The sequence below is a fragment of the Pecten maximus genome, chromosome 17, assembly GCF_902652985.1.
Source record: "Pecten maximus chromosome 17, xPecMax1.1, whole genome shotgun sequence".
NCBI lineage: Eukaryota > Metazoa > Mollusca > Bivalvia > Pectinida > Pectinidae > Pecten > Pecten maximus.
This window is the reverse complement of record NC_047031.1, coordinates 6,957,201-6,982,437: the sequence shown is the minus strand read 5'-3', so window position 1 is coordinate 6,982,437 and position 25,237 is coordinate 6,957,201. Positions and strand designations below refer to the sequence as shown.

General features: G+C 33.5%; 1 protein-coding gene across 1 annotated transcript in view; it reads right to left on the bottom strand.

The window, feature by feature from the left end:
* The window catches only part of LOC117315868, a 548,716-nt gene that overhangs the window by 422,483 nt on the left and 100,996 nt on the right, over window positions 1-25,237 (bottom strand). The window contains exons 7-14 of the mRNA XM_033870274.1: window positions 25,076-25,159; window positions 21,237-21,345; window positions 19,771-20,205; window positions 19,186-19,245; window positions 18,758-19,063; window positions 18,511-18,629; window positions 17,876-18,225; window positions 16,903-17,791 (exon numbers count right to left, since the gene is read on the bottom strand). Coding sequence (XP_033726165.1) covers window positions 16,903-17,791; window positions 17,876-18,225; window positions 18,511-18,629; window positions 18,758-19,063; window positions 19,186-19,245; window positions 19,771-20,205; window positions 21,237-21,345; window positions 25,076-25,159 — 2,352 coding nt within the window. The remainder of the gene's footprint in view (window positions 1-16,902; window positions 17,792-17,875; window positions 18,226-18,510; window positions 18,630-18,757; window positions 19,064-19,185; window positions 19,246-19,770; window positions 20,206-21,236; window positions 21,346-25,075; window positions 25,160-25,237) is intronic.

Genomic DNA, 25,237 nt, shown 5'->3' with positions numbered 1-25,237 from the left:
TTTAAACTTTAAAATTTTAATTTTTTGAACATAATTTTTGTTAAAAAAAAAATTAAATAAAGGGTTTTACAGGCCCCTTTTTTGTATTAGGTGAAATTTTAAAATTAAAAAGAAGGCTATTTTTCAAATTTTTATATTTAAAAACATGGGCTTTTTTGAAAAGGAAAATTTCTAAAAATATTTAGAAAAAAAGAATTTTAAAAAAAAAGATAAAAAAAAAAACAAATATGGTCCCCCCAAAATTTTAAATTTAAAATTTTGTTGGGCCAAAAAAATAAGAAGTTGAAAAAAAATTTGGGGAAATTGGTCGGGAAGGTTTTTGCACAGTTTTTTTTGGAATGTAAGTAAAGGTTGAAAAATTGTTTATGGATTAAAAAAAAGGATTTTAAAATTGAAAAATTAATTTTAATTCTATTAAAAAAAAAGACAAATTTTTTGAAAAAAAAAATTTCAAAATATTAAAAAAATTTGGAATTCAAAAAAGAGAAAAAAAAAGGGAAAACAAAAAACAAAAGTTTAACCCCAAATTAATTAATTAATTTAAAAGTGGGGTTTGTTGAAAAATTTTGTAAAATTTTGGGGGAAAAATTTTTGAATTTTTTCAATTAAAAAAAAAGGGTTTTAAAATTTTTTAAAAAATTCAATTTTGGAATGAGATGAAATAAATAAATATAGATATTAAAAAATTTCAAAAAAATTTTAAATAAAACTTTTTTAAAAGTTTTTGTAAAAATGGAAATTTTGATTTTGTTTTTAAAAAAATTTTCCCCTTTTTTTTGGAATATTAAATATTAATTTTTTAAAAGTCCCCAAACCCAAAAAATTTCCAAAAACCCCCAAAAAAATAATTTTCCCAATGGACTAAAAAACAAAGAGAAAATTTAGAAATTTTTTTTTGGGTTTCTTTTTTCAAAAGGGGTAAATAATTTGGAAATTTTTTTCATTTATATTTCAAAAAAATGGTTTAAGTTGATGTTAGAACCTCTTAAAGGGAAATCGGAAAACCAAAATTTTAAAGGAAAATTAATAAATTTTTTAAGAAAATGAAAAAAAAAATTCGGGCCCAAGTTAAATATAACTATGTACAAAATTATGGGGGTTAGGGGGGTTTTTCCCTTTAATTGGATTTGGGAATATTTTTGAGAAATTCCAAAATCGTGGCTTAACAAAACCTATATGTCAAAACCAACAAGTCAAAGTTTTTATTAAACAAACAAAAAAAATTAAAAAAATTTTAAACGCGTTTTTAAAAGTTTAAAAGACTTTTTACAGTGTTCGATAAAATAAAAAAGGTCCCCAAGTAATTTTAAAATTTTTTATCAAACCGGTCTAGGTTAAGTTCTATGGAAAAAACCTTGGTCATAAGAAAAACCCATAAAAATCCAATTTAAAAAAAAATATTAAAAAGTCCCCTTTTACTTTAAAAAATTAATCCTTTTAGAGCAAAACCCAGGGAAAAACCCGGGGGGAATCCCCGTGTTTTCCCAAAACCCCCCGGGGGGTTTTTTGAATTACCCGGATTTTTAACTTTTTTCAAAGTCGTTTTATTTGGGGGGGGCCCAATTTTAACAAAATTTTTAACTTAAAAAATACTCCCCCCTTTTTTAACCCGTTAAATGGCTTTTAAAAATCACCGATTATTCCCTCAAATTAAAAACCGGATTGTTATTTTAATAATTTGTTTTAAGGAGGGACCCGGTTATCGTTTTAACTCATTTGGGGGAAAAACCCACCTCAAAAACTGGGTCCCAAAGGAAACCCAAGCGGGGGGAAAAAAAAAGAAGGTCAAAAAAATGGAATTTTTAAAAACAAAGAATCGTGGGAGTACGGAAAAATAAAAGCACCCAGAACATTTTTCTTTTTTTTTTAAATTTTATATTTTTTGAAATTTGGGGGCGGATTTAAAAGAAGGAAAAGGATTTTGGCTTTGAAAAATATTTTAAAAAAAATTTTCCCCGGGGTAAGATAGAAGTAAACGGTTTGGGGGGGTTAAATGGGTAATTAAGAAGATTTTAAAATTTTTCTTAAAGATTTTTCCGGAAAAAGGGATTGTGTAATTTAGTGAGGCTATTAAGAGTTATCCGCCCTCCTAATTACTTTTTAGGGTTATGAAAAGGTGTTTTTTAAACGAGAGATAAGTTTTTTATTAAAAGGGTAAGATAGAGGTTGTTACTTTGGGAGGCTGTGTCATAAAGGTTGTTACTATAAGAGGATGTATGATAGAAGTTATTACTATAAGAGAATGTATGATATAGGTTGTTACTGTAGGAGGATGTTTGATAGAGGTTTTAACTTTGGGAGGCTGTATGATAGAGGTTGTTACTTTAAGAGGATTTATGATAGAGATTGTTACTTTAAGAGGATGTATGATAGGGGTTGTTACTGTAAGAGGATGTATGATGGAGGTTGTTACTATAAGAGGATGTATGCTAGTGGTTGTAAATGTAGGAGGGTATATGATAGAGGTTGTTACTGTAAGAGGATGTATGATAGAGGTTGTTACTGTAAGAGGATGTATGATGGAGGTTGTTACTATAAGAGGATGTATGGTAGAGGTTGTAAATGTAGGAGGGTATATGATAGAGGTTGTTACTGTAAGAGGATATATGATAGAGGTTGTTACTGTAAGAGGATATATGATAGAGGTTGTTACTGTAAGAGGATGTATGATAGAGGTTGTTACTATAAGAGGATATATGATAATGGTTGTTACTGTAGGAGGATGCATCATAGAGGTTGGTGTTCTTTATTTGGGACTGTTTCTGGCATATAATAAGATGGTGATTGTATGAATTTATTTACATTACAGCTCTAATATAATATATCACTTGGGAAAAAAAGTTAATTATAAAAAGATTAATATGTCTAAAGTATTTGCCAACACTGTCTATTTAGAAAGTCTTAATTGCAACAGTTGGTCTCCCTATTATTCATCCTATTCATCAAACCATGCAATGTTAAGTATTTTTTCTACACAAATTATATGTATGTATTAAAGTAGAATTGGTAAATATTCTATACATTTTACAAGTTTTTGGGGCATCCCGGATTTCAGTTTTGGGGAAAACAGGATGAGGCATTTATTTTATTTATTTAGATTATAGTTTGAAAGTATTATTATCTATATACATGTATATCCTCATATAAGCAATGAAAATATACTTGTATATACATGTATAATATAATAACAAAACATTGTTTTAAAGAAGGGTTTAAAACATCTTCAATTCATGCATCATAACTTATATATCTTAAGTTTTAAGTATGATTTACCTCAAAACTAACATACAATCTTCTTTTGAAATATTGATTTAAAACACATAATTATGTTCATCATTTTTTCTTGTAAAGTACAGAAAATGCTGATGTTAGACATTAGACAGCATTGAACTTTCTTTTGTCAAAGTTTAAGAATCAATTAATATATATGATAAGAGATGTATATATAACTTACCTCATATTCATTTGTATATATATCTAGTTCAAATGAACAAATATGGATATATTAATTGATACTATATCATTAACACTATAAACTTTCTTTAGCCATATACATGTATGTATATACCTGGTAATATTGTATAGGCCTGAAGGCCACACCTGAGTGCATGGTCACCTATAGCAACTGGTAATGATCTCATCTTCGCTGCTGATTATAATTAACCCCCTGGCCCTATCCTCAGCTGTGAGACTGACAACCTGTTTATTTCTTGCAGGACTGACATGTAAGGATTATGTATAAAAAGCTTAGAAGGTTTAATAATGCTGTCAAGTTTGCTTTTATGTAAATTGTTTCATCACAATATAGGGAGGATCAATATTTTATGGGGTAGGTCATTATTTTATGCATTAAATACTGACCCGGGTCGGTATTTTATGGGGGGGTCAATATTTTATATGACACAATAAGTATTGTATTACAATAAGTTTGATCCTGAGATCATCACATTTAGTCAGTTGATCTATTTCAACAAATAATTATGTTTGACTTCGATCTACTTTGTCCTTTACCTTTAGACCTAAATAACCTGGAAATTTGACCCAATGATATTGACGTTTGTTCGATTCACTCCTAGTTAAGTTCCGACCAACTCTGCGTCATATTGTCATTACAAAGTATTAATCAGTGAAATAACTCAAAATTGACCTAGATGCATAACCCAGTGACCAATTAACTTGATCTTTGGTTAATTTACGTCATCTTAAATAACAACCAATTTTGCAGCTGACGTCATTATGAAATCTTCACTAAAATATACAATATTTGACACTGACCACTTCTTTTTGGCCAAGTGACCTTGATCGTTGACCATTTTTTACCCCAATATGAATTGCTGTGAAGCAAACATCTTTCAAACCAATCAATAGGAGTTATTAACCAGGAACAAATTTGTGTACAGACAGACGGACGGACTGTCAGGGTGATAAAATAAAGGCACAATATCTCTGATACAAGTTCTTGATGATAGTAAACGTTTTTCCTTCCCGAAGTAGTCAATTGAATGAAGTCTGTTGGTAAGGAGATTCACTGGGGTTTATTATAATACATCCGAAGACTCTCCAGTGGATGAAAAATGGTAAAACAAGTATTGTGATTTGAATTGCTCTCAGACATGTTTGTAAGTTTCTTAGATATAAACTAAAACTAAGTTTACACTTTTTCTAGTGGAGAAATCCGAGGCACTCAGGTAATATGAAAGAAACAGATAATTTACGTAGATTAGCCAATATGTACTATCATATACTAACAACTTTTATTTCATTCTACCATGTATCTGGTTATTGAGAAGAATTTGGAAATTATAGTCCCTTTACCACATCTCTGTTCTAGCCGTCAGTCTCTGGTGGTCAGTCAAAATCAATAAACAGCATACTGTATATACATACTAATGTATTAAACAGCTATCACTAAATGATAAGTATTATTTCTAAAAAGGAAATCAAGCAAATTATACGCAACAGTGCGTTTTTTCTATTGCATATGAACCCAGCACGATTTAGTGTTATATTTTAGCTTTCTAAAATTATCACAATTATATTCCATTCTAAGATGCATCTCTTATTCGTTTCACATCAAATAAATATGAAATACATAAGGGGTGATACATATATATGAATGGATAGTATAACTATACATGTTATCTTGAAAAATAACCAAAGTGACATAACTAATTGTGTGCAGCGGAATGTGGTACCAGGTGACTTCCTTTCATTATACGTAATCAGTCATCCCAATTGGGAACCCAAAGCACACAGTGGCGAGAACTCAGCTAAAAACAAAAGTGAGACAGTGTCAAGGGGCACCAGGAAGCGGATAGTTTTTAAGAAGGAGAAAATATAAGGTTCTAAATTCAGTCGATTCTTGCGATCATGCAATGCGGGCCACAAGTACAATTCATACGCCCTATCTGCATGTCAGGGTTAACCAAATAATCCTAGAGTTTAATCCATGGCCAAATATTGTATACAAATATAATTACAGGTGTACGCAAAAACAAGATATATGTGGAGTATCTACCCGTAAGTACCTGATGTAAAACCGCTTGCTCTCTCATCTAGCAGACTTTGAACGAACAACACTACTCTCAAACTCATGACAACCCGGTAGCAAACTGGAGAAGTATAATCACCAATCCCACTTTAACCTCGGTAACACTATTGAGATGTCAGCCGCAGCTGGATAATATATCAGACAAATCCATATCATACAACATTAAAGCATAAAATTATACACCAGCCATCCACGATATGGGGGCCGCGGTGGCCGAGTGCCTAAGGTGTCCCGACACTTTATCACTAGCCCTCCACCTCTGGGTCGCGAGTTTGAAACCTACGTGGGGCAGTTGACAGGAACTGACCGTAGGCCGATGGTTTTTCTCCGGGTAATCCGGCTTTTCTCCGCCTCTAAACCTGACACGTCGTTAAATGACCATGGCTGTTAATATGACGTTAAACAAAATAAACCTAAACCTAATCCATGTTATGCCACACAGGATAATGTAATACAGAAGTTGTATATGATTGATATGTGTAGAATACATTCTAAACAAACCGCAATGTAGGAGCAATGTGATTATGTCAATGTAGAAAAATATGCAGCCTCTTATTTTAATCTTAGTAAAAATATCCGACTGAATTATAGAACATGCAGGCAGAATGGCATGAAGCTCTTCTTTTGGCACATGATTCCACTGCTGGACATTAATCAAGTCATTTCCTTCTCCATGCTACATTAAGAAATCTGGAGGCGATTTCTGGCGTAACAGTTCTTTGATATCGTCCATACAATTGGGACATACCCAGATATTCACCGCTTCCCAAATCATCCGTGATATCTCCTTACGTTGTAGCTAGAAATGATGGTCCAAAAATCGTATCGCCATTCGTTGAGAAAAGTACATCATGGCAGAGTCAACTATCAAAACACCTTAAAAACCTTTGGCTAGACATAGCTTATGCGAGAAGAGAGACAACTCAAACATTTCAAAAACCAAAAGTTATCTATTCCTGTGTATTAAAATATTTTCAATAACCCCAAGTTATTTATTCTACCACTGATTAAGTATCACATCTTAAAAAGCACTTTGTTCCTTCTTAGCCTCTTACCCAACATATACAATGAAGCCAGTAAAGGAAACACTATCATTGAATTCTAAATTGCCCTTCCAATATCAAATAAGCATTCCTTCCCTCTGTCGATAGGAAAATTATAAGTCAACATCAAAACTTACTCTGTTGTGACTGACACGAGGCACACATAACTTAGTCTGTTAACATTGTAAAACGGAAATATAAGATGTGTTCGTATCATTACAATGGTGTCTATCGGGTCACGGTCGAATGTATGTGTGTATATCTATATTTAATTGTGTTTTGTTTGCGAATTATGTGCGTGTATTTTTATGGCTCGAATGCAAGTATTGATATAGCGGAGTACACGTGCGGAAGAATTCGAAGCGTCAATAAGTAAAGTATGCCTTGAGAAATGACCGTGTTTTCCTACCTGTAGTCGGATGGCATTAAACAAGTATATAAATGGTCAGACATGTGTTAGCAGTACTTTATGTGAATAAATATAAAAATGTGTGCATATATTATCAGCCACACTATTTGTTAATAAAGTGACATTAATGTGCATTTTGAAAATAATGTCAATTTCAAATATTTGTACTTTTATTATCATTCAAACGGATAACATCAGATACAATACCAAACTTTGACTTCGTTATCTAACTGTAATGTTACTGGCAGCATTTTGGGCGATATGAACAATTGTTCGTTAATATAAGACATAGTAGCTGTTGCCCTTTTCTAATTCCAGTTACTTCCTATAAATCATCAATTGTGATTGACTGATAAATATTCTTTGGTATATGTAATGATTTAGTAAGGACTGGTTGGCTATGTTTCCTTTTTGAACTATATCTGCGTTTGGGAGTATCCCATCATGCATCACGTCAGTCTTGGTTGCGAAGATAAACAATAACTTCAAGAGACATTTCCATGCCTCATTTACCCAAAACATCGCAAATAATTATTAGTTTTTCATATTTTAATGCACATCACGAAGAATCCAGTCATGCTTTGTGTACAATATAAGGTAACATATTAGGTCTAGAATCATGTCTGAAACTAAGTTGACGAATGGGCATAGCATGAAATGGCAAGTTATCGGAAATTTCTCTTATGAATGCGTATTTACGTCGGGTTCAACTCATGTTATGATATATATAGATAATCTACGACTGTTAGACTGTAAATTCGTAGCATTTCCATGACGGAGTAAGATCGGTCCGTATACTAATCAGGTCCCTGCATCCTACCACGGCTTCGACAACAGGGTCACTTATGGAACAAGGTCTGCAGCAAGAGATGAGAGAACGCTGTGCTGCGGTTCACTTCGATTCGATGCATTGATTCTGGTTTGTGTGAAGAACATTTGTATATGTAACTGGATGGGCCTGTTGGATTTGAGAGTGAGCGTGAATGTGCTTTCATGTAATTATGCAGTTGAATATGATAATTTTTAGATATTTCTTGTATATTTTCTATTGTTTCAGTACCAAATACATATTACTGACGCTTGTCCAACGTTATATATCGGTTAAAATCAGCTCCATTAGTATACGGATTTAGAGCAAGCACACCTGGTAGAGATTATATCATTGGAGTGCAGTTTCTGATTACAGCCCTCGCGATGTACATCTGCGTTTAAAATCATGGGTCTAAGAGCAAATAAGGAAAACGATATAAACAGGCTAACACAAGAATGATTAATTTTACATTACAGCCACCTGGTTATCGGTATCCAAATGGGACTTTCCAACAACCATTCTGTTTGATTTTATTGTTTAAATATTTATTCAATGTCCGAAAAACAAACACAGTTTAGTCAGTTATATGGGATTTGCCACCTGAACTTGTCACTGCTTTATATTTGCGGGATGAAATGAGCCAATATCGTAGAAAAAAAAAACAATAACATTCACTGCATACATGTAGCCCGTGTTTCCTCTAGCCCCGAAGCCATGTCTGGTGTAGGGCCAGAGTCCTCTGCTATATGAAAACGTGGAATTTTCCAACACCGTTTCTCTAAGATTTTGATGCAAGCTCAATAAAATCTGGCGTGACATAACACCTACCTTACATATATGTATAGATGAGTTATTGATCGATAATAAGGACCTTGATGATGTGTTTCTAAAAGTTTATTTCTGGGTTTTAGTACCAGCAAGCTTAACCTTGGTTTAAAGATCTTTTCAAGTTCGTATTTCACATCAAAATATTTCAGTTAAGCACCAAGTGAAGTTTCAGAAAAAATAGCCTTTTGGATTCCGAGATAATGTCTGGAAACGGACGTGCTGACAGACGGACACTATGATAATTGTAGGACACTCGCCTTACATGGCCCTAATTATGTCAGTAACTGTGTTTGGTACGTTGTTTGGTAAAATATTGATATAAACAGTTGGTTACACTCATTCCAGTTTGTGTTGTGATTAAATGTAGTTAATTGAAAATAAATAAATAAAAACAATTTTTATCTTTTGTAACATATATTTCGAATATGTAACAAATGCATTTTTGAACAAATTTATTGAATAACCTTTATACAGGACAAATTCATTAATTTAGAATTTAGCCATTATGCAGTACAAAATAATTAATTTAGACTTTAACAAGTATATTGTACACAGTCATTATCTCAGACATTAACCATAATACAGTACAAATCATTAATTCAGACTTTAACCATTATACAATGCAAAGTTATTCATTCCAACTTCAACCATTATACAGTCGAAAGTCAGTCATTCCAACTTCAACCAGTATACGGTACAAAGTCATTAATTCAAATTGTAATCATTATACAGTACAAAGTCATTCATTCCAACTTCAACCAGTATACGGTACAAAGTCATTAATTGAAACGTTAACCATTATACAGTACAAAGTCATTAATTCCAACTTCAACCAGTATACGGTACAAATTCATTAATTGAAACGTTAACCATTATACAGTACAGAGTCATTCATTCCAACTTCAACCAGTATACGGTACAAAGTCATTAGTTTAGACTTTAACCATTATACAGTACAAAGTCATTCATTCCAACTTCAACCAGTATACGGTACAAAGTCATTAATCTAGACTTTAACCGTTATGCAGTACAAAGTCATTCATTCCAACTTCAACCAGTATACGGTACAAAGTCATTCATTCAAAGTTTAATCATTATGTAATACAAAGTCATTGATTAAGACTTTAACCATTATACAATACAAAGTAATTAATCCAGACTTGAACTATTAATCAGTACAATGTCATTAATTCAAATCGTAATCATTATACAGTACAAAGTCATGAATTCAGACTTTGATTGTCCACACAGTGCTCGTTAATTTGACCTTTTATCTCTTATGGAAATAAAAACTCGTTAAATTAAAAGGTTCTCATTTAAAAAATACGGACTTAATGTATTGTATGGTATTTAACAAATATAATATCTAAATAACAGGAAGTTTGAATCCGACGAAAAATTATGTTTTTATTTTCATCAAACACTAGTAAAATATGTTCTTGATTATATTGTACATTATTTCGTATCTAATGTTGAATATTATTTACATCAAACAAAATCATGTTAAAGAACTGTATTCATTTCTAATTGCATCAACAAGTTAGCAGAGGAATCGGGGCCGATATAAACAGTTTGATTTTCAGATGAATTGACTTAGAAGAAAAAAAAAGGTTCTAATCCAGCATTGACAGGTTCTGGTAACGACAGGCTTTAACTTTTAGATGTCAAGGAGAAATATCTATATGAATAGTATCGAAGGTGTCGATAGATGGGGATCCGGGTCAAACAGGGACCGGATTATAAAAAGGATGGGATTGGAAATTGACTGGATTGGACAAGGATCTTGATTATACATGGATATGATTAGATAAGGACTGGATAAGTAAGCAATAGGATTAGACATGAACCGGATTAAACAAGAATCTGGATTAGACAGGGACAGGATTGGACAAGGATCTAGATTATACAGTGAACCGAATTAGACATGAGCGAGTCACCTATTTCTTTATTCTTATTCTTATTTGATTATTTGATAAAATTAATGCAGTCATACATCTAGATAAGGATGTTGCTGAGACGATTTGTTATTACGAAGAACAATCGAGTGATTGATATGTTCCAGTATCAGATAGTGGAAGTAATGTTTCTGTAGACTTCACAAAACGTAAATAAACCCTGTATCTACATATATCAAAATTTGCATACCACCAGCTCTACATCAAAATAATGTATAAACACTATCTCTACATCAAAATTGTTTATACACACCATCTCTATATCAACATAATGTATATAAACATATCTATATCAAAATAATGTATACACACCATATCTGTGTCAAAACATATTATATACACAGCATCTCTTCATCAAAATAATGTAGTACACAATCAATATATAAAAATAATGAATACACATCGACTCTATATCAAACAAATGTTTATACACATCTTTACATCAAAGTAATGTATACACTCACCTGTATATAAAAATAATACATACACACCATATATACATCAAAATTATAAATACACACTATCTCTATATCAAAATAATGTACACACATTATCTCTATATCAAAATAATGTATATACATCATATCTTTATCAAAATAATGTAAACACACCATCTATGTATCAAAGTAATGTATACATACATCTTTATATAAAATAAAATATACACACCATCTATATATCAAAATAATGTATACACACAATATATATAGCAAAATAATATGCATACAATTCTCTATATCAAAAAAGTGTATACACACCATCTCTATGTCAAAATAATGTATACACACCATCTCAATGTCAAAATAATGTATACACGCCATCTCTATATAGCATAATAATTGATCATTTCTATTCACACGCTATGTTTTCACGTAATTTTTATATGAACGTGATTGTCTCTTTATAACCATACTCTATACGCATTGTCTCACATAAACATGATATATACACAGTATATGTAGATAAGTATAATATGTACAAATTGTATCATATGTTTACTAATGATAACACGATTCTGGTTTTTAAAACAAGTGTACAGATCTCACAAGTTGATATCAGCGGAGATATCATTACCATTTGGTAGTGATATACCCCCTCCCCTCCCCTTACTAATTGTTGCTTGCTTTAAAGGAAACACACGAATTGTTGGTATGGAATAACTTCAGTTTCCTTGGAAATAATTTCAATATTAATATACAAAACCCGGCCAAAATTGCCTGATTTCATTTTGCCATTTCATGTTATACATGTCGTCTGCCTAAACTACGACGCCATCTGCCGACGATATTTTAAATGAATGTGCACCGACAGCCATTTTGTGTATGTTTTGTTTTATTTCTAAAAGACAGTATATAATGCAAATGTTATGGGATGATTTTTTGCATAGGGTGATATCACGATTCTCAGGGTGATATAAAACTATAATGTCTTAATATTTACATCAACATAATCCACCAACATTCTATTTATAGAATCACACGATATTAACAGTATATCTATATAAACTTACTATAAGCACAATACCTCTGTATGAACATAATGTATATACATTATCTCTACACAAACAAGATGTACATAATTATGATTATCAAAACATAATGTAAATACACCTTTAAATATACTATATATACACCGCTTCTGCATAATAATAGTTCAATTACATTATCTGTACATACATTTTATGTGTACCTATTATCTCTACGTTGAAACTGTGTATACAGATTATCTCTGCCTAAACATTATGTATACACATTATCTCTGCCTAAACATTGTGTGTTCAATTTATCTCTACTTAAATACTATGTATACACATTATCCTGGCTAAACAGCATCTATACACATTATCTGCCTTAACATTATGTATACAAATTATCTCTACGTTAACACTATGTATAATATAATCTCTACGTTAATGCTATGTATACGCATTATCTCTGTCTAAACACTATGTATACAAATTATCTCTTTGTTAATACTCTGTATACAAATTATCTCGGCCTAAACATTATGTATACATTGATACTGCAACTGCCACCGCATTGTCGGAATACACCCACCGTATATATTTTTGCTGTATACGGCAGTGACGGAAAACAGCTGTATTTTGGAATTTTAGCACGTGCGTCAGTTCGACTGACCTACTTAAAGGTGAAACTACGTTTGAAAGGCGAACATTTTTCTGTCATTATTGACACCGCTTCACTTCAAAATGATTATTTTTGATGATTATTTTATGACTGTTGCAGGATAAATAGAATACATGGTAAGTGTCTTAAAGTATAAGCTGTATTTTTGGCTCGGGACAGAAAGACAAAAGTGGCCCGCCAAGGCTCGCCACTTTTGTCTTTCTTTACCCTCGCCAAAATACAGCTTATATTTTAAGACACTGACCATGTATTCTCTATATCTTCTCTGCATGAGAAATGTATACACATAAGCTCTGCATATATATGATATATATACAACTGATCTCTATATGAAAATAATACGTACACATAATCTAAACATAACCAGTAAACATGTTTCCTCAATATCAATATAATGTATAAACATTATTACTACATCATAATATGTACGCATTATTTCTACATTAACATAGTGTTTACACGTTATTTCTATATAAATATAAGGTACAGGGCTTCTCTCTAAATCATCATATTAAATACATCAAATTTACGTATAAACAATCTTGATATGCACATTGTGTTTGCATTTAACATCACACCCTAACACTATTACACCCTAACACAATCACACCAAAACACAATCACAACCTTACACATCACACCCTAGCACCATTACACCCTTACACAATCACATACTAACACAGGCTCACGTTCACATCCTTACACAATCACACCATAACACCCTTACACAATCACATCCTTACACAATCACACCTTTACACAATCACACCATAACACAATCACATCCTTACACAATCACACCTTTACACAATCACACCATAACACAATCACATCCTTACACAACCACACCTTTACACAACCACACCCTAACACAATCATACCCTTACATAATCACATCCTTATACAATCACACATTTCACAATCACACCATAACACAATCACATCCTTACACAATCACACCTTTACAAAATCACACCCTTACACAACTACATCATTACACAAGCACACCCTACACAATCACACCCTTACACAATCACACCCTTACACAATCATACACTTACATAATTACATCCTTACACAATCACACCCTTACACGATCACACCCTTACACGATCACACCCTTACACAATCATACCCCTACACAATCACATATCAACACAATCACACCTTTACACAATCACACCCTTACACAAGCACATGTTGCCTACTTAACAAGAGTTTATATCCATTTACAAAAACAAATATTTTAATCTTGAGATATGAAATGTTCTGCCTTACTTTTAGTGAACATGTTGATTTTTCGGTATGTATTTGCTACACGGGATTACATTTCTATCATCATCATAACACAGAAACTATTTCAGTCATGTAAACAAGAAAAATATACATTATTTTAATCTTCTGAAACATGTCGTTGATCACATTGTTAAAATCCTCAGATATGAGGCGTCATTTACATTATTATAATCCATAGAAACTAGTAGATATATACATTGTTATAATCTTTATGGAGATCACAATATATTGTAAACGTTTCATTTACACGTCTTTAAGAGTGTTTGCAATAATGGACAGATTGTTTTAATGACACATTGCACTAAAATAATCCAAGGTGAACGTTTCTAATATGCAAGCATCTAAATTCAATGAAATATAGCATTATGCCGGTTGTGTATCTATTGCATTCTCCTAGACAAACCACATTTGGGTTGACTTAATATCAGTAAGTATCCAGAATGTGTTTTTCTCTCATCCATATGGCTTCAGTCCGAGGGTGAATAAGAAATCTTTGCTGGTACACGTTGTGTTTTCAATTGTCTAACCTGGAACACGTTGTGTTTTCAATTGTCTAACCTGGTACACGTTGTGTTTTCAATTGTCTAACCTGGAACACGTTGTGTTTTCAATTGTCTAACCTGGTACATGTTGTGTCGTGAGTGTTTTGCTCTGGTACACGTTGTGTCGTCAGGTTTCTGAAACGAAAATAAAATTGCTTCGATTGGCTATTTATTTAAAAACCTATAGCATATTTTAAACATTCATAGTACGTAAATTAGCAAAACTGAAATAACATTAATCAAAGGCTGGTAGTGTTATTGGTTGAGAAGAGTAATCGCTTATTTTCTTATACTTCTTCTTTTCCCAATTAATAAATTGGATTAAACACCTTTTAAAACCATTACGGACAATGACTGATAAGTAAGTATAAAACAAATTAGGCAGAGGAGTTTACAAGAGTTAAACTGAATTAAATAAATAGAGATATGTAAAGATCAAAGGGAACTTCGAACGAAACTTTCTTAGATTAAAAAAACAGCACCTATAAGCTTTAATGCCGTGATGACGGATTCTGTGTCCATGTCGCATTCCTGCATCGCCAGCAAAACTGTGTTCAGTGTTGGCTGAGGTTTGATTTCCGTAATGACAGCTTCCAGCAAGGCATTTATCTTGTCACGAGTTGATTTGTTTCGGTAATGGTCGTCAAACTCGTCAATAGTTTTTGGCAGGAATCCAAGCTCCAGGAACATGTTGAAGTATGCTTTAATATCCACACATTCAACAATGTCTGGAACATCACCTGGTGACAAAGTTTTTTGCAACATTCTTTCTGGCAATCTATCGTCTGAAAAGAACACAAGATAACGTACAGAGACGAAAATTAACAACGAGAAAATATATATCCCTCTACCATATTATGAGTCAAACTCACATGTCACTGAATGTATTGTTATTTACATGCCATCCTCTGATTAAAAACGGAAAAATCCATAATTTAGTGAAACAAGAAACGGCAGGAGTAGTATTTGGTATGATTCACATAAAAGTACCAAAAATCTGAAAGTAAATACATTTGCTGAACTATTTACGTTATGCTATTTCATTGAACATTGCAGGTAAGCATTTACCTAAGACAATATTCACAATTTTAAACAGACGTATATTAGGATTAAGAAATGATTCCTAAAGTAAATTCGTTACAGTAAAGGTAATTTATTTAAGTACTCATCAATCGACAGACATTACATAATTATATTTATGTATTCTGTTGCCTTTTGATAACTTGTAGATTCCTTACCTTCATAGATTGTTTTCCTGTTACAGTCAATGATGTTTGTGAGCTGCGTAGGATCCATTCCGTGAAGTGACATTGCCCCGGCTACGGTCTTGAACTTGATGTCTGCCTTCTTTTTGAGCAGTCGATGGAAAATTTTCGTGATCCGAGATCTGAAAGCGAGATGGCGGTGCTCTTCCATCTCCTGCTCCAGTTCTGCAATAGGACAGCCCAGTCCGACGAAGAACTGTTTGGTATGCACTTCCAATGTATCTGGAGACTCTACCAATCTCTTTGCACGTTAGATTTCTATCGGGAAACTCAGCAGTTAAATCTGAAACACACGTACGCCAAAATTGCAAATTGTGATTGCTGAAACTTAATAAAGAATTCTACCGCATATGTTAATTCAAAGGTCAAATTTTAGAATTGAGATAGCTTTTTTTTCAAGGGGAAGTGTGTGATTATAATAGAAATAACTACAATATTTCCCGACATTATGAATTGGCCAGTTAATCAATCGTACGTTTTATATTGATAAAATCTTATTCAGATACAAGTATACCCATTAACATAACTTAAAACGTTGATGGATGATACGTATCTTTTAATTCACGGAATCCCAATTATTATTATAAACATTAATTATGATTAAATCTAGTGCAAATATACGGCTAATGAAAATTGACTTACCGTCGTTGAACGTTGTATGCCCTTCCTTCTGTAAAACAAAAGCAACACACATACTTATCATCATGGTCTTCGTTACAAACGACCGTCACTAATGATAGTGTTGATATGGCAACATGGTTTGTAGTGTAATACAACACTGACATACAACGGGAATTTAAATTCCCATCAGCTTGTCAAAATTTGAAACAGAACTTACGGAAATAATCGTTGTCAAATAATACATCTTGACACCAAATCAGTCCAAATTCATACAATATTTAAAATCGATATATTAGACGTAAGGAAATGGCGGCCATATTGCTTAACCTCAAATCAAATACCGTACAACAGACTTAGTGTCAACAGTGGCATATTTCATCTATCATTCAATATATGCGCAATCTTGCTCTCCAAATGATCAATTAAATCGATACCTTTTGATCGGGGTCTTTGAACCAGAAGCGGACGTCTTCTTTGTCTATCCATCCTTTCCCATTTAAACCGAAGCAATGTAGGCATGGAGTCTTCTTGAGATCGTCTACTTTCACCATCTTATCACTGGAATCAAAACGGTAGTCGTTGTGTAGGTAGAATTGGTATTCCAGGTGGTTTTGATGATTTTGATCAAGAATACGCCGGAGAAGGAATTCAAGGATGTATATTACGTTAACTCCAGCTCCTTTTGGCTTTGATTTATTCTTATCTGTTTTGAACATTGTGATCTTCATGGCATTGTCTCTGCAGTTGATGGCTATGTTCCAGAGATAATCCACTGTCAGGCAAGCAAAGCCACGATGGATGAACTTTAAGCCATCAAGCCCTGGTTCATTTAGTCGTTGGAACCTGTGGATACAGGAGGCAATCATCTTGTCCCACACTGCTTGTGGAATGAATGGGTTGTTGAACTTGAGACAAAGAGTGACACTGGAAACTGTATCAGGATCATCAAGTATTTGGCGAACTATCTCTGGATCGGCGGTCTGAAGCATACACGGTACAATGAAGTAATCAACCTCGACGTTTGAATCGTCTGATATTGGTTTTGCAAGAAGACTAAGGGTTTCCATCACGATGCAGAGTGCTTCCTTGTTGTTTAGAAACCTTTCTTCCCCCCAAAGCTGAGTGAGAAATTTCATTGGAAGAACACCGGACTTTTCATATTGTTTCCACTTTAGTTCCAGCATGGAGGGTAGCTTGTTTCTGAACTTTGTATCTGTGATAATTGCTTTGAATGCATCAATTGTCCACTGCGGCTGGAGCACTACAAATGGACTGTTACCATGAAGGTCAAAGCAATGGAATGAGCCTGTGAATTTCAGATTTCTGTAAAATAATGAACATTTAAAAATCAGTACACAGTAGCAACGGATGGGAGTAGAAAACGTTTGTTTTTGCATTTCTACTTACCTAAGGAAATCCTTGATTTCCCGTTCCTTTAACGGTACAGGTAACTCGCGGTTAAGCTGTAGCAACTCATCATAGGTTAGAATGATGCCACCTTTATTTTTCAATCTAACCAGTTCGTGCTGTAATGCAACCCATCTGGCGGGGACAGGCTGTTCCCATTGCGACTGGAATGGGGCGATCTCAATGACCTTCTGCCAGACTAATTCGTAAACGTGTTGGTTTATCGTGGAATCATTCAAGTTTGCAATTGGAAACGCGTCGTGGATGTGGTTTTCCATTATTTCTTGTAGTTGCCGATCATCGAAAATCTTCGCCAATACATTTCCAAACAATCTTTTCTGCTCTTCTGTCTGCATTTTAAATGAATTAAATCTGATATAATCTTATTTAGAATATTTTGGAGTTATAAACTAGCAGTGCGGTGATCTATTGACGTCGTAATTATAGTGCAATATCCTTGGGAGAGATGGTACATCACTATGATTATAAAATTTGATATTATATAGGTGGTGGAGATCCATTCAATCGTGTATGGTACATTTACAGTTTTTCATACGTATTTAACACCGAATTAAATCAATTCGATAATAGTTATGATTTGTATTGAGATGCTAATGCATATTTAAGAACCTTACGTCAGGCGACACCTGGTCTAGGTGTGAGCCGACCAGGATTATTGGTGGCGTCCGTTTGCCATCTGCTCCGTCATCAATTGCATAAGTAGCAATGTTTTTCAGCCAATATTCGGTTATTTCTGTCAACATAGGTTGCATAATTTAAAATTCTAGCCATATAAATGTTAGAGGTGCATATAACATAATGTCGAAGAAATGAATAAGCCGAAGATAAGTTAGAAGGAGAGGATATGAATCAGTAAATTACCGTAGCCTGCCACTGATCGGTTCGAATCCAGACACATCGCCACGTCAAACACTACGACGAAAACCATGTTGCTGGACATGAAACAGTGATGTGTGTTGTAAAACACCTGTTCTCCTCCGAAATCATAGATTGTGACAAAACCTTTCACCTCTTCGTCACCTTCTTCTGTCTCGGTGCACATTATCTCATCTATATTGTTCATTTGTTCTGGAGATAATTCTTGCTTAGTGAGCTTTATTTCGTCTTCAGTTTGTCTTTTAACCGAAGGTGATTCATCAACAATTTGTCTTTGTTCAAAAGACATTTCTGAAACATCAATAGAGTGCGATATATTCATTCAATCAAAATAGATGATTAACATATTGGTAAGCTATTCATCGTTTACTGGCGTGACATTTTGAAATTCACGATCAGACACATGTACTTACCTTTTGGTTGTTTTCGGAATGATAGCTTGGTTAAGAATCGTTTTAGTCTCTTTCTTATACCTGTTGTACAACATAAGACAAAATTTCACTTCAAGATATTTAGTTTTGTTGTCTTAATGACAATTACCTTGTGTACATTTCCCATTTTGACGTGATCTCTATTTATCATAGCTGATGAGATAAATGGATATCTCACTGAGCATAAAACAAATCGCATTACGCTACTAGTATTTGTAGCAAAACCGACGACAAAACATATGAACTGTCAAAATAACAGTACCAGACATTTTCGTATCCCGGCCTTTGGTGTAAAGACTATGAAGTAGCCCATTGTAGGTTATAATCAGATTCCTCGGCATAGAACCACGCACCTTAAATTTTGACTTGTGGCTACATAGGACCAAAGCTTTGATCAGCCAGGCCAATGGAATTATTTGATACGGTTTCTTTAAGATGTGTAAGATACATGCCCAAATTATAGTCTTAATAGTTTAAACCATCAAGGACCCTTGTCATTTAACTTTTGAAATATACAACATATTCTACAGTTCTACCGTGTTTCCAAAAATAATGCGGGGTGGTTACCTGTCTTTTTCACTTTCGACGGTGCAGACGATGTTGATGCGACCATAGTTGACGGATTTGTTTTGTCTTCAGTATCATGCTCAGGTTCATTAACATGCTCCGATCCAGTACTATTTTCCCCATTTCGGTATCGATCAATTATTCGCTTTAGGCGATGACGTCCGGTCTCAATTTCTCCGTCTTCGTCGAGTGTTTGTCGATATCCGGTGTTCGGGTTGTAGGCTACGTAGTTTATATAGAAGTCGGCCGTATCCGTCGACGGAGGACCATCTTTCGGTATGCTTTCTTGTTTTATTTGTCTAACAAAACAAGACTTCCCAACGCCTTTATGGCCAACCACAGTTATGGTGATATTGCAAGGCTTTTCAATATTCTCTTGTATTCTTAACGTAAATTCCTGCTGCTGCTTTTGTTGTTTCTGCTGCCGTATTTGTTCTTAATAAAAATGATAATATCTAGATTTAATAAAAGGTTCGTTCACACATTATTTAAAAACATGCAAATAATTTCAACACTATCAGCATTTTCCCCCAAATGCCTGTTATATTACAAATATAAAAGTATCAGACAGTAAGCTAAAGTCAACCTTTAGTTAATCATCGCAATGATAAATTTTCATGAAGTAAAATGTATAAAATTCAACAATTTCAACAAATTATTATTTGACAAGGTTAAGTTTAGAAGTGCATGCTTTGAAAACGTTAAGTAAATAATCCTGTATGGGGGTAGTATGTAACTTGATAATATAATGTCTTCTACAGTATATATTTATATACAGACATGGGACGTCAAGTGTACAATGAAGGCCTAGGCCTAACAAAAACACTTTGATAGAATGTGAACAGTCTATGAATTACTAGTCATGAATATGTACCATGAGGTACAGCATGTGAATACAACTTTTTAGTTTTTACATTTCACTTTGAAACACCGGGAAAGCTTCACCAATAGCAAAGCCTAGCGTGAGATAAAAACGCTCACGACATTATATTGTTACTTCGTCTATGTCCATGAATGAATCATTAGCTACATTAATTAACAGTACACGTGTGGGATAACTTTAAACTCGTCATAGCGGAACATTTAAGTAGGCCTCCAGATGAAGGCACCTAGTCACCAAACAAACTTAACGTACAACGTTATCAAGGGTTGTCACATATAAATATTCACTTAATTGATTACATTATCAATTTATGTGACTTGCCGGATTTCTAATAATTGTGTAGAATGCTCTAAAAATATACACGCATGAATTAAATGTTAATTTAGCAATTTCGAAAAAAAAATCCGTGTATTGTCGAATACTCCATGATAACAGGAAATTTTAGATTGTATTTTCAATACATAACAGATCAAATACAATCGTTGAAAACATACGATAAAGTTTCCAAGACAGCACACAGTGTGTTTTATATTACTACACTAATTAACATGTTTTGAGTTGTACTTAATGTCTTCCATATTACCTTGTTGCTCTACAATGATTGGTAGTGATTTCGACGAGATCGGCAACTGAAAGAATACATATAAATCTCGGAATGTGATTGCATCATTACTATGCTGGAAAATAAAATTCTGATAACATACGCTTGTAATTTTAAACGAAGATTCTATCCACCGTTACGACAGAGACGATTTAAATGTTCAAATTGATTCCATTTTCTAAGAAAGATATTTCTTCATTCATCACAGATTAAATGACTTATCACAACTTCAAAGGCCGACATACTTGTAGCATGTTATATGTTTGGTGTTGTCTCTCTGAAATGAGATCAATGATCAGTGAACCACGTTCAAACTATACAAACATACGTAATGTCACATTGTTTACAACAGAAAGAGAGAGAAAAGTAAAAAAAAAAGATATCACAGAGGCACTTGATTTTGAATGTCGATTTTAACTATTTTTCCAAAACATGCGTAATGATCTAGATACCCGACATATGTATATGTGCATGTGTAGTGGAACATGTGACCTGGAATGTATACCAACGCTCTACACACAAATACAATATTGTACCTATATACCCTTGATATTTTATCAAAATGTTCTAAGAGAACACAGAACAAACTTGTTTGGCTACTTTCAAACGTGATGCGATCTATCGGAATACCAAAATACGTCACGAATTAGAACCCCATCTACCAGTCACATCCTCTGTAACCCACTGAAAAAACAAGAGATGCACCAGATGACCCTCTACCCGTGGTAGGGGAGTGCACCCGGCAACCCTAGGTCAAAAATCCGACTGAATTATCTTCAAAGTAAGATGATGTTTTGCATCAAATGACAATGTAAAACCAGTAAATGGCACAATTGTGATTAAGGCGGTAACATTTAATGGATAGTTTGTTATGATTAATACCAAAATACACCACTTTGTGATACTATTTTGGAAGGAATGCTATTTTAAAAATTATACTTGATCTTTAATAGTTATTTATCTAACAATCTTACTTGACAAAGAAATGAGATGCTATGGTTTAAATATACTTACAGTAAAGACGCAACGACTATTGATATTGCCGACGGCTCTAAATATATTAATATCTTACATGCAAAAATCAATTCCTGCCATTCCAATAATAATAATAATAAATAAATGTAAACATGTAAACTTTGTATTGTAGTCATTTTTATAACAATTGCGAAGCAAGATATATTAACTTGATATTCACACTTGTTGGCCCGTCTACTTGAAAGGCAAGTGTGTGCCACCCGACCAACCAAAATAAGAAATGAATAAAATAATTTCGAACACCAAACATATTACGCTGTAATCATATTATATGTAGCGCTGACATTCCTTAACATCCGTTGATACCCTTTTCGCATGTATTTCGCCTAGACCTCAACAGAAAGATCTTATTTTTTTGTATTACAAGTACATGGATTGCCTATTATTCTGTTTACCTTTTGATATGATTTCATTTATTTGTTTAGTCAAATATCAAAATTTTAAAAATGATCATTAAAGTTCCTTTTATACTTAACAACTTAAACTATTTGCTAACAAAACGATTAAGAGTTGATATGCTCAAATATTTATGAGAGCTACTCAATGGAAGGGTTTATCAGGGCGATTATTTTTTACAAGCACAGAACAAAGACCTCAGCTGAGTTTCGAATAAAGCCCTATTTTAATTGTTCCTTCCTTGAAAAGCTGTCATCCGGTATATAGATATATTTCAGGACACGATTTACATTGATGTATTACCGGTAAAATAAAGTACAGCTTTCGAATAGAAACTATAATTCGAGGAGTGTTAACCAGTTAATATGAAAGACTTTCTGTGTAGATTTAAGATATTGCGAATGCTGACTGGTTTTTACTAAACAGGGAGTGAATGTATTTTCTAGCTAAAACAAAAGATCATTTGATAACTTCACGTTACAGTAAAATACCATTGATTTAGTCAAAATGTTATCGCATAACAACTAAATAAAAACGTATTTAAAGATAATTACAGATAGTGTATCGGCTGCAAAAGCCCTACCTCTTACTTGTAAATGGAACACTAACAAATGAACGATATAATGACCAATTTGCCATCAGTGCATACTTAATTAAGTGGCTATTAATGGTAATGCAAACGTATACATCGTCTTTGTAATTGTTGTGGTGAGCATCAATTTCTTTTGAAAAGGTGTTCATATGCATGTAATAATGTTAGGTTAATAATATTTGCCTCAATGAGTCTGTTGCCTGTACGCTAATTTTGAACATGAAACGTCTTCAAAGAGCTTCGAAATATATTGATAGTCGAATTATCTTCTAATTATATTGTTTATTTCAATTCAGGGTAGACGTTTTAGAAAAAAAACCTGAAATAACTTCCAGTATTTGGATCTGCTCCCCTTTCGAGGAACAACTTAACGATGTCCGTTTTGTCATAATCTGCGGCATACTGCAACGCTTTCGACTAGGAAATGAAGAAAGGTTTCGACACTTTATATCTTATGTATAAGTTCAAGGCGATTTTTTTATATATGCGAAGAAATGTATAAAAGTTGTAACTGCAGTGTTTTTACAATGGTCGTTCCCAAATTTAATATTCACGAACAAAGCCTGATTTGGACAACCACCAAGTATTTAAGTGCTAATAATATTTTTCATGATTTACTTAATAAAAATGACATATATTTCGAGTTCTGTTGTTAAAATGACAAGATTATCCAATGCTTTACATGTAGATATTGTTATTAGGCTGATGTTAAAGCCTCTCTATGTTTTGTAAAAAAAACAACAACATAATATAACCCTAATGATAATAAAATACCATATAAAAAATGACGTTGTTCTTCATAATGAAATTGCAGTAAAACCGTTTGTACAAAATGTAACGCCTTGGATTGTCAACAATTATTTGTTGTATCCATCAAGTTATCGGACCGGCTATAACTGCGCAAATGAAATGTTCTTTTTGAAGAACGTCGATGTGGTGCATTGGTGTAAGCTGCGGGTATTTCAGGCTCGGCGATTGGGTGCAGTAGATAGTGAGTTCGGGGCCCGGTAAGTTCTCTTCAAACGCGAAATTTGTTGCTATGTTAAGTATCAAATGAGTGGCATTATGTTTCATATGCACTATGTGTGCAATTCACATCTATGTCTGTCAATACATTGCGATCCAGGTATCCATATCATATAATAGACGCATTACACTTTGACCAAGTCAGGATAGTAGGCCGACCGTCACAGCGCTAATACAATGCACGCCCGGTACTGAGCAATGTTGAGTTCTTACGCAGGATGGTTTGCTCACGGCACACAATATCTCGGAATAAAACATTATATTATCATGTACAGAACAGTATTATGATTATTGTAAATTTAAATTAATCAAATGGTTGAAAAGGCTGGAATAAACAAAAGGCAGTTAAGAAAATATCCATGAAGAGCAAAAGGTTCTATCAATCATATTTGGACATACCCGAACGTGCGTTAATTGTATTGAATTTACCGACACAAACAGTAATCGACGTCCCAACGGGGGCAACAGAGTTACAATAATTTCAAAACAGAGAAAAGCAGTTTCGTGATAAAAAGTCTTGCTTCCAATGTCCAAGGATACGGACTTGTCTATGAAGGCACGTCGTTTGACGCCTAACAATGTTTTATAATATCTAGACATTGATTAGACATCAGGCCAGATAGTTATATTCCGAAAGAGATATCCAGGTAAAACACTGTATTATACTAAATACTACTATTACTAAGATTTCAAATAGCTTGTTCTTTGTATTCCCAGTAATAGATTTTCTGTTCAGACAGATGTTAATATGACAATGCATTACAACACTTACCTTATTAATATCTGCTCCTTTGTCAAGGAGTAGTGTTACTATGTCTTTGTGACCTAACTGTGCTGCATACAATAAAGGATCCCCCTGAAAAATGGTAATACGCTTTCATCTTTAATCATTTAAAACACGAATAAGTTATTCATATATAGAATTTCTAAAAGG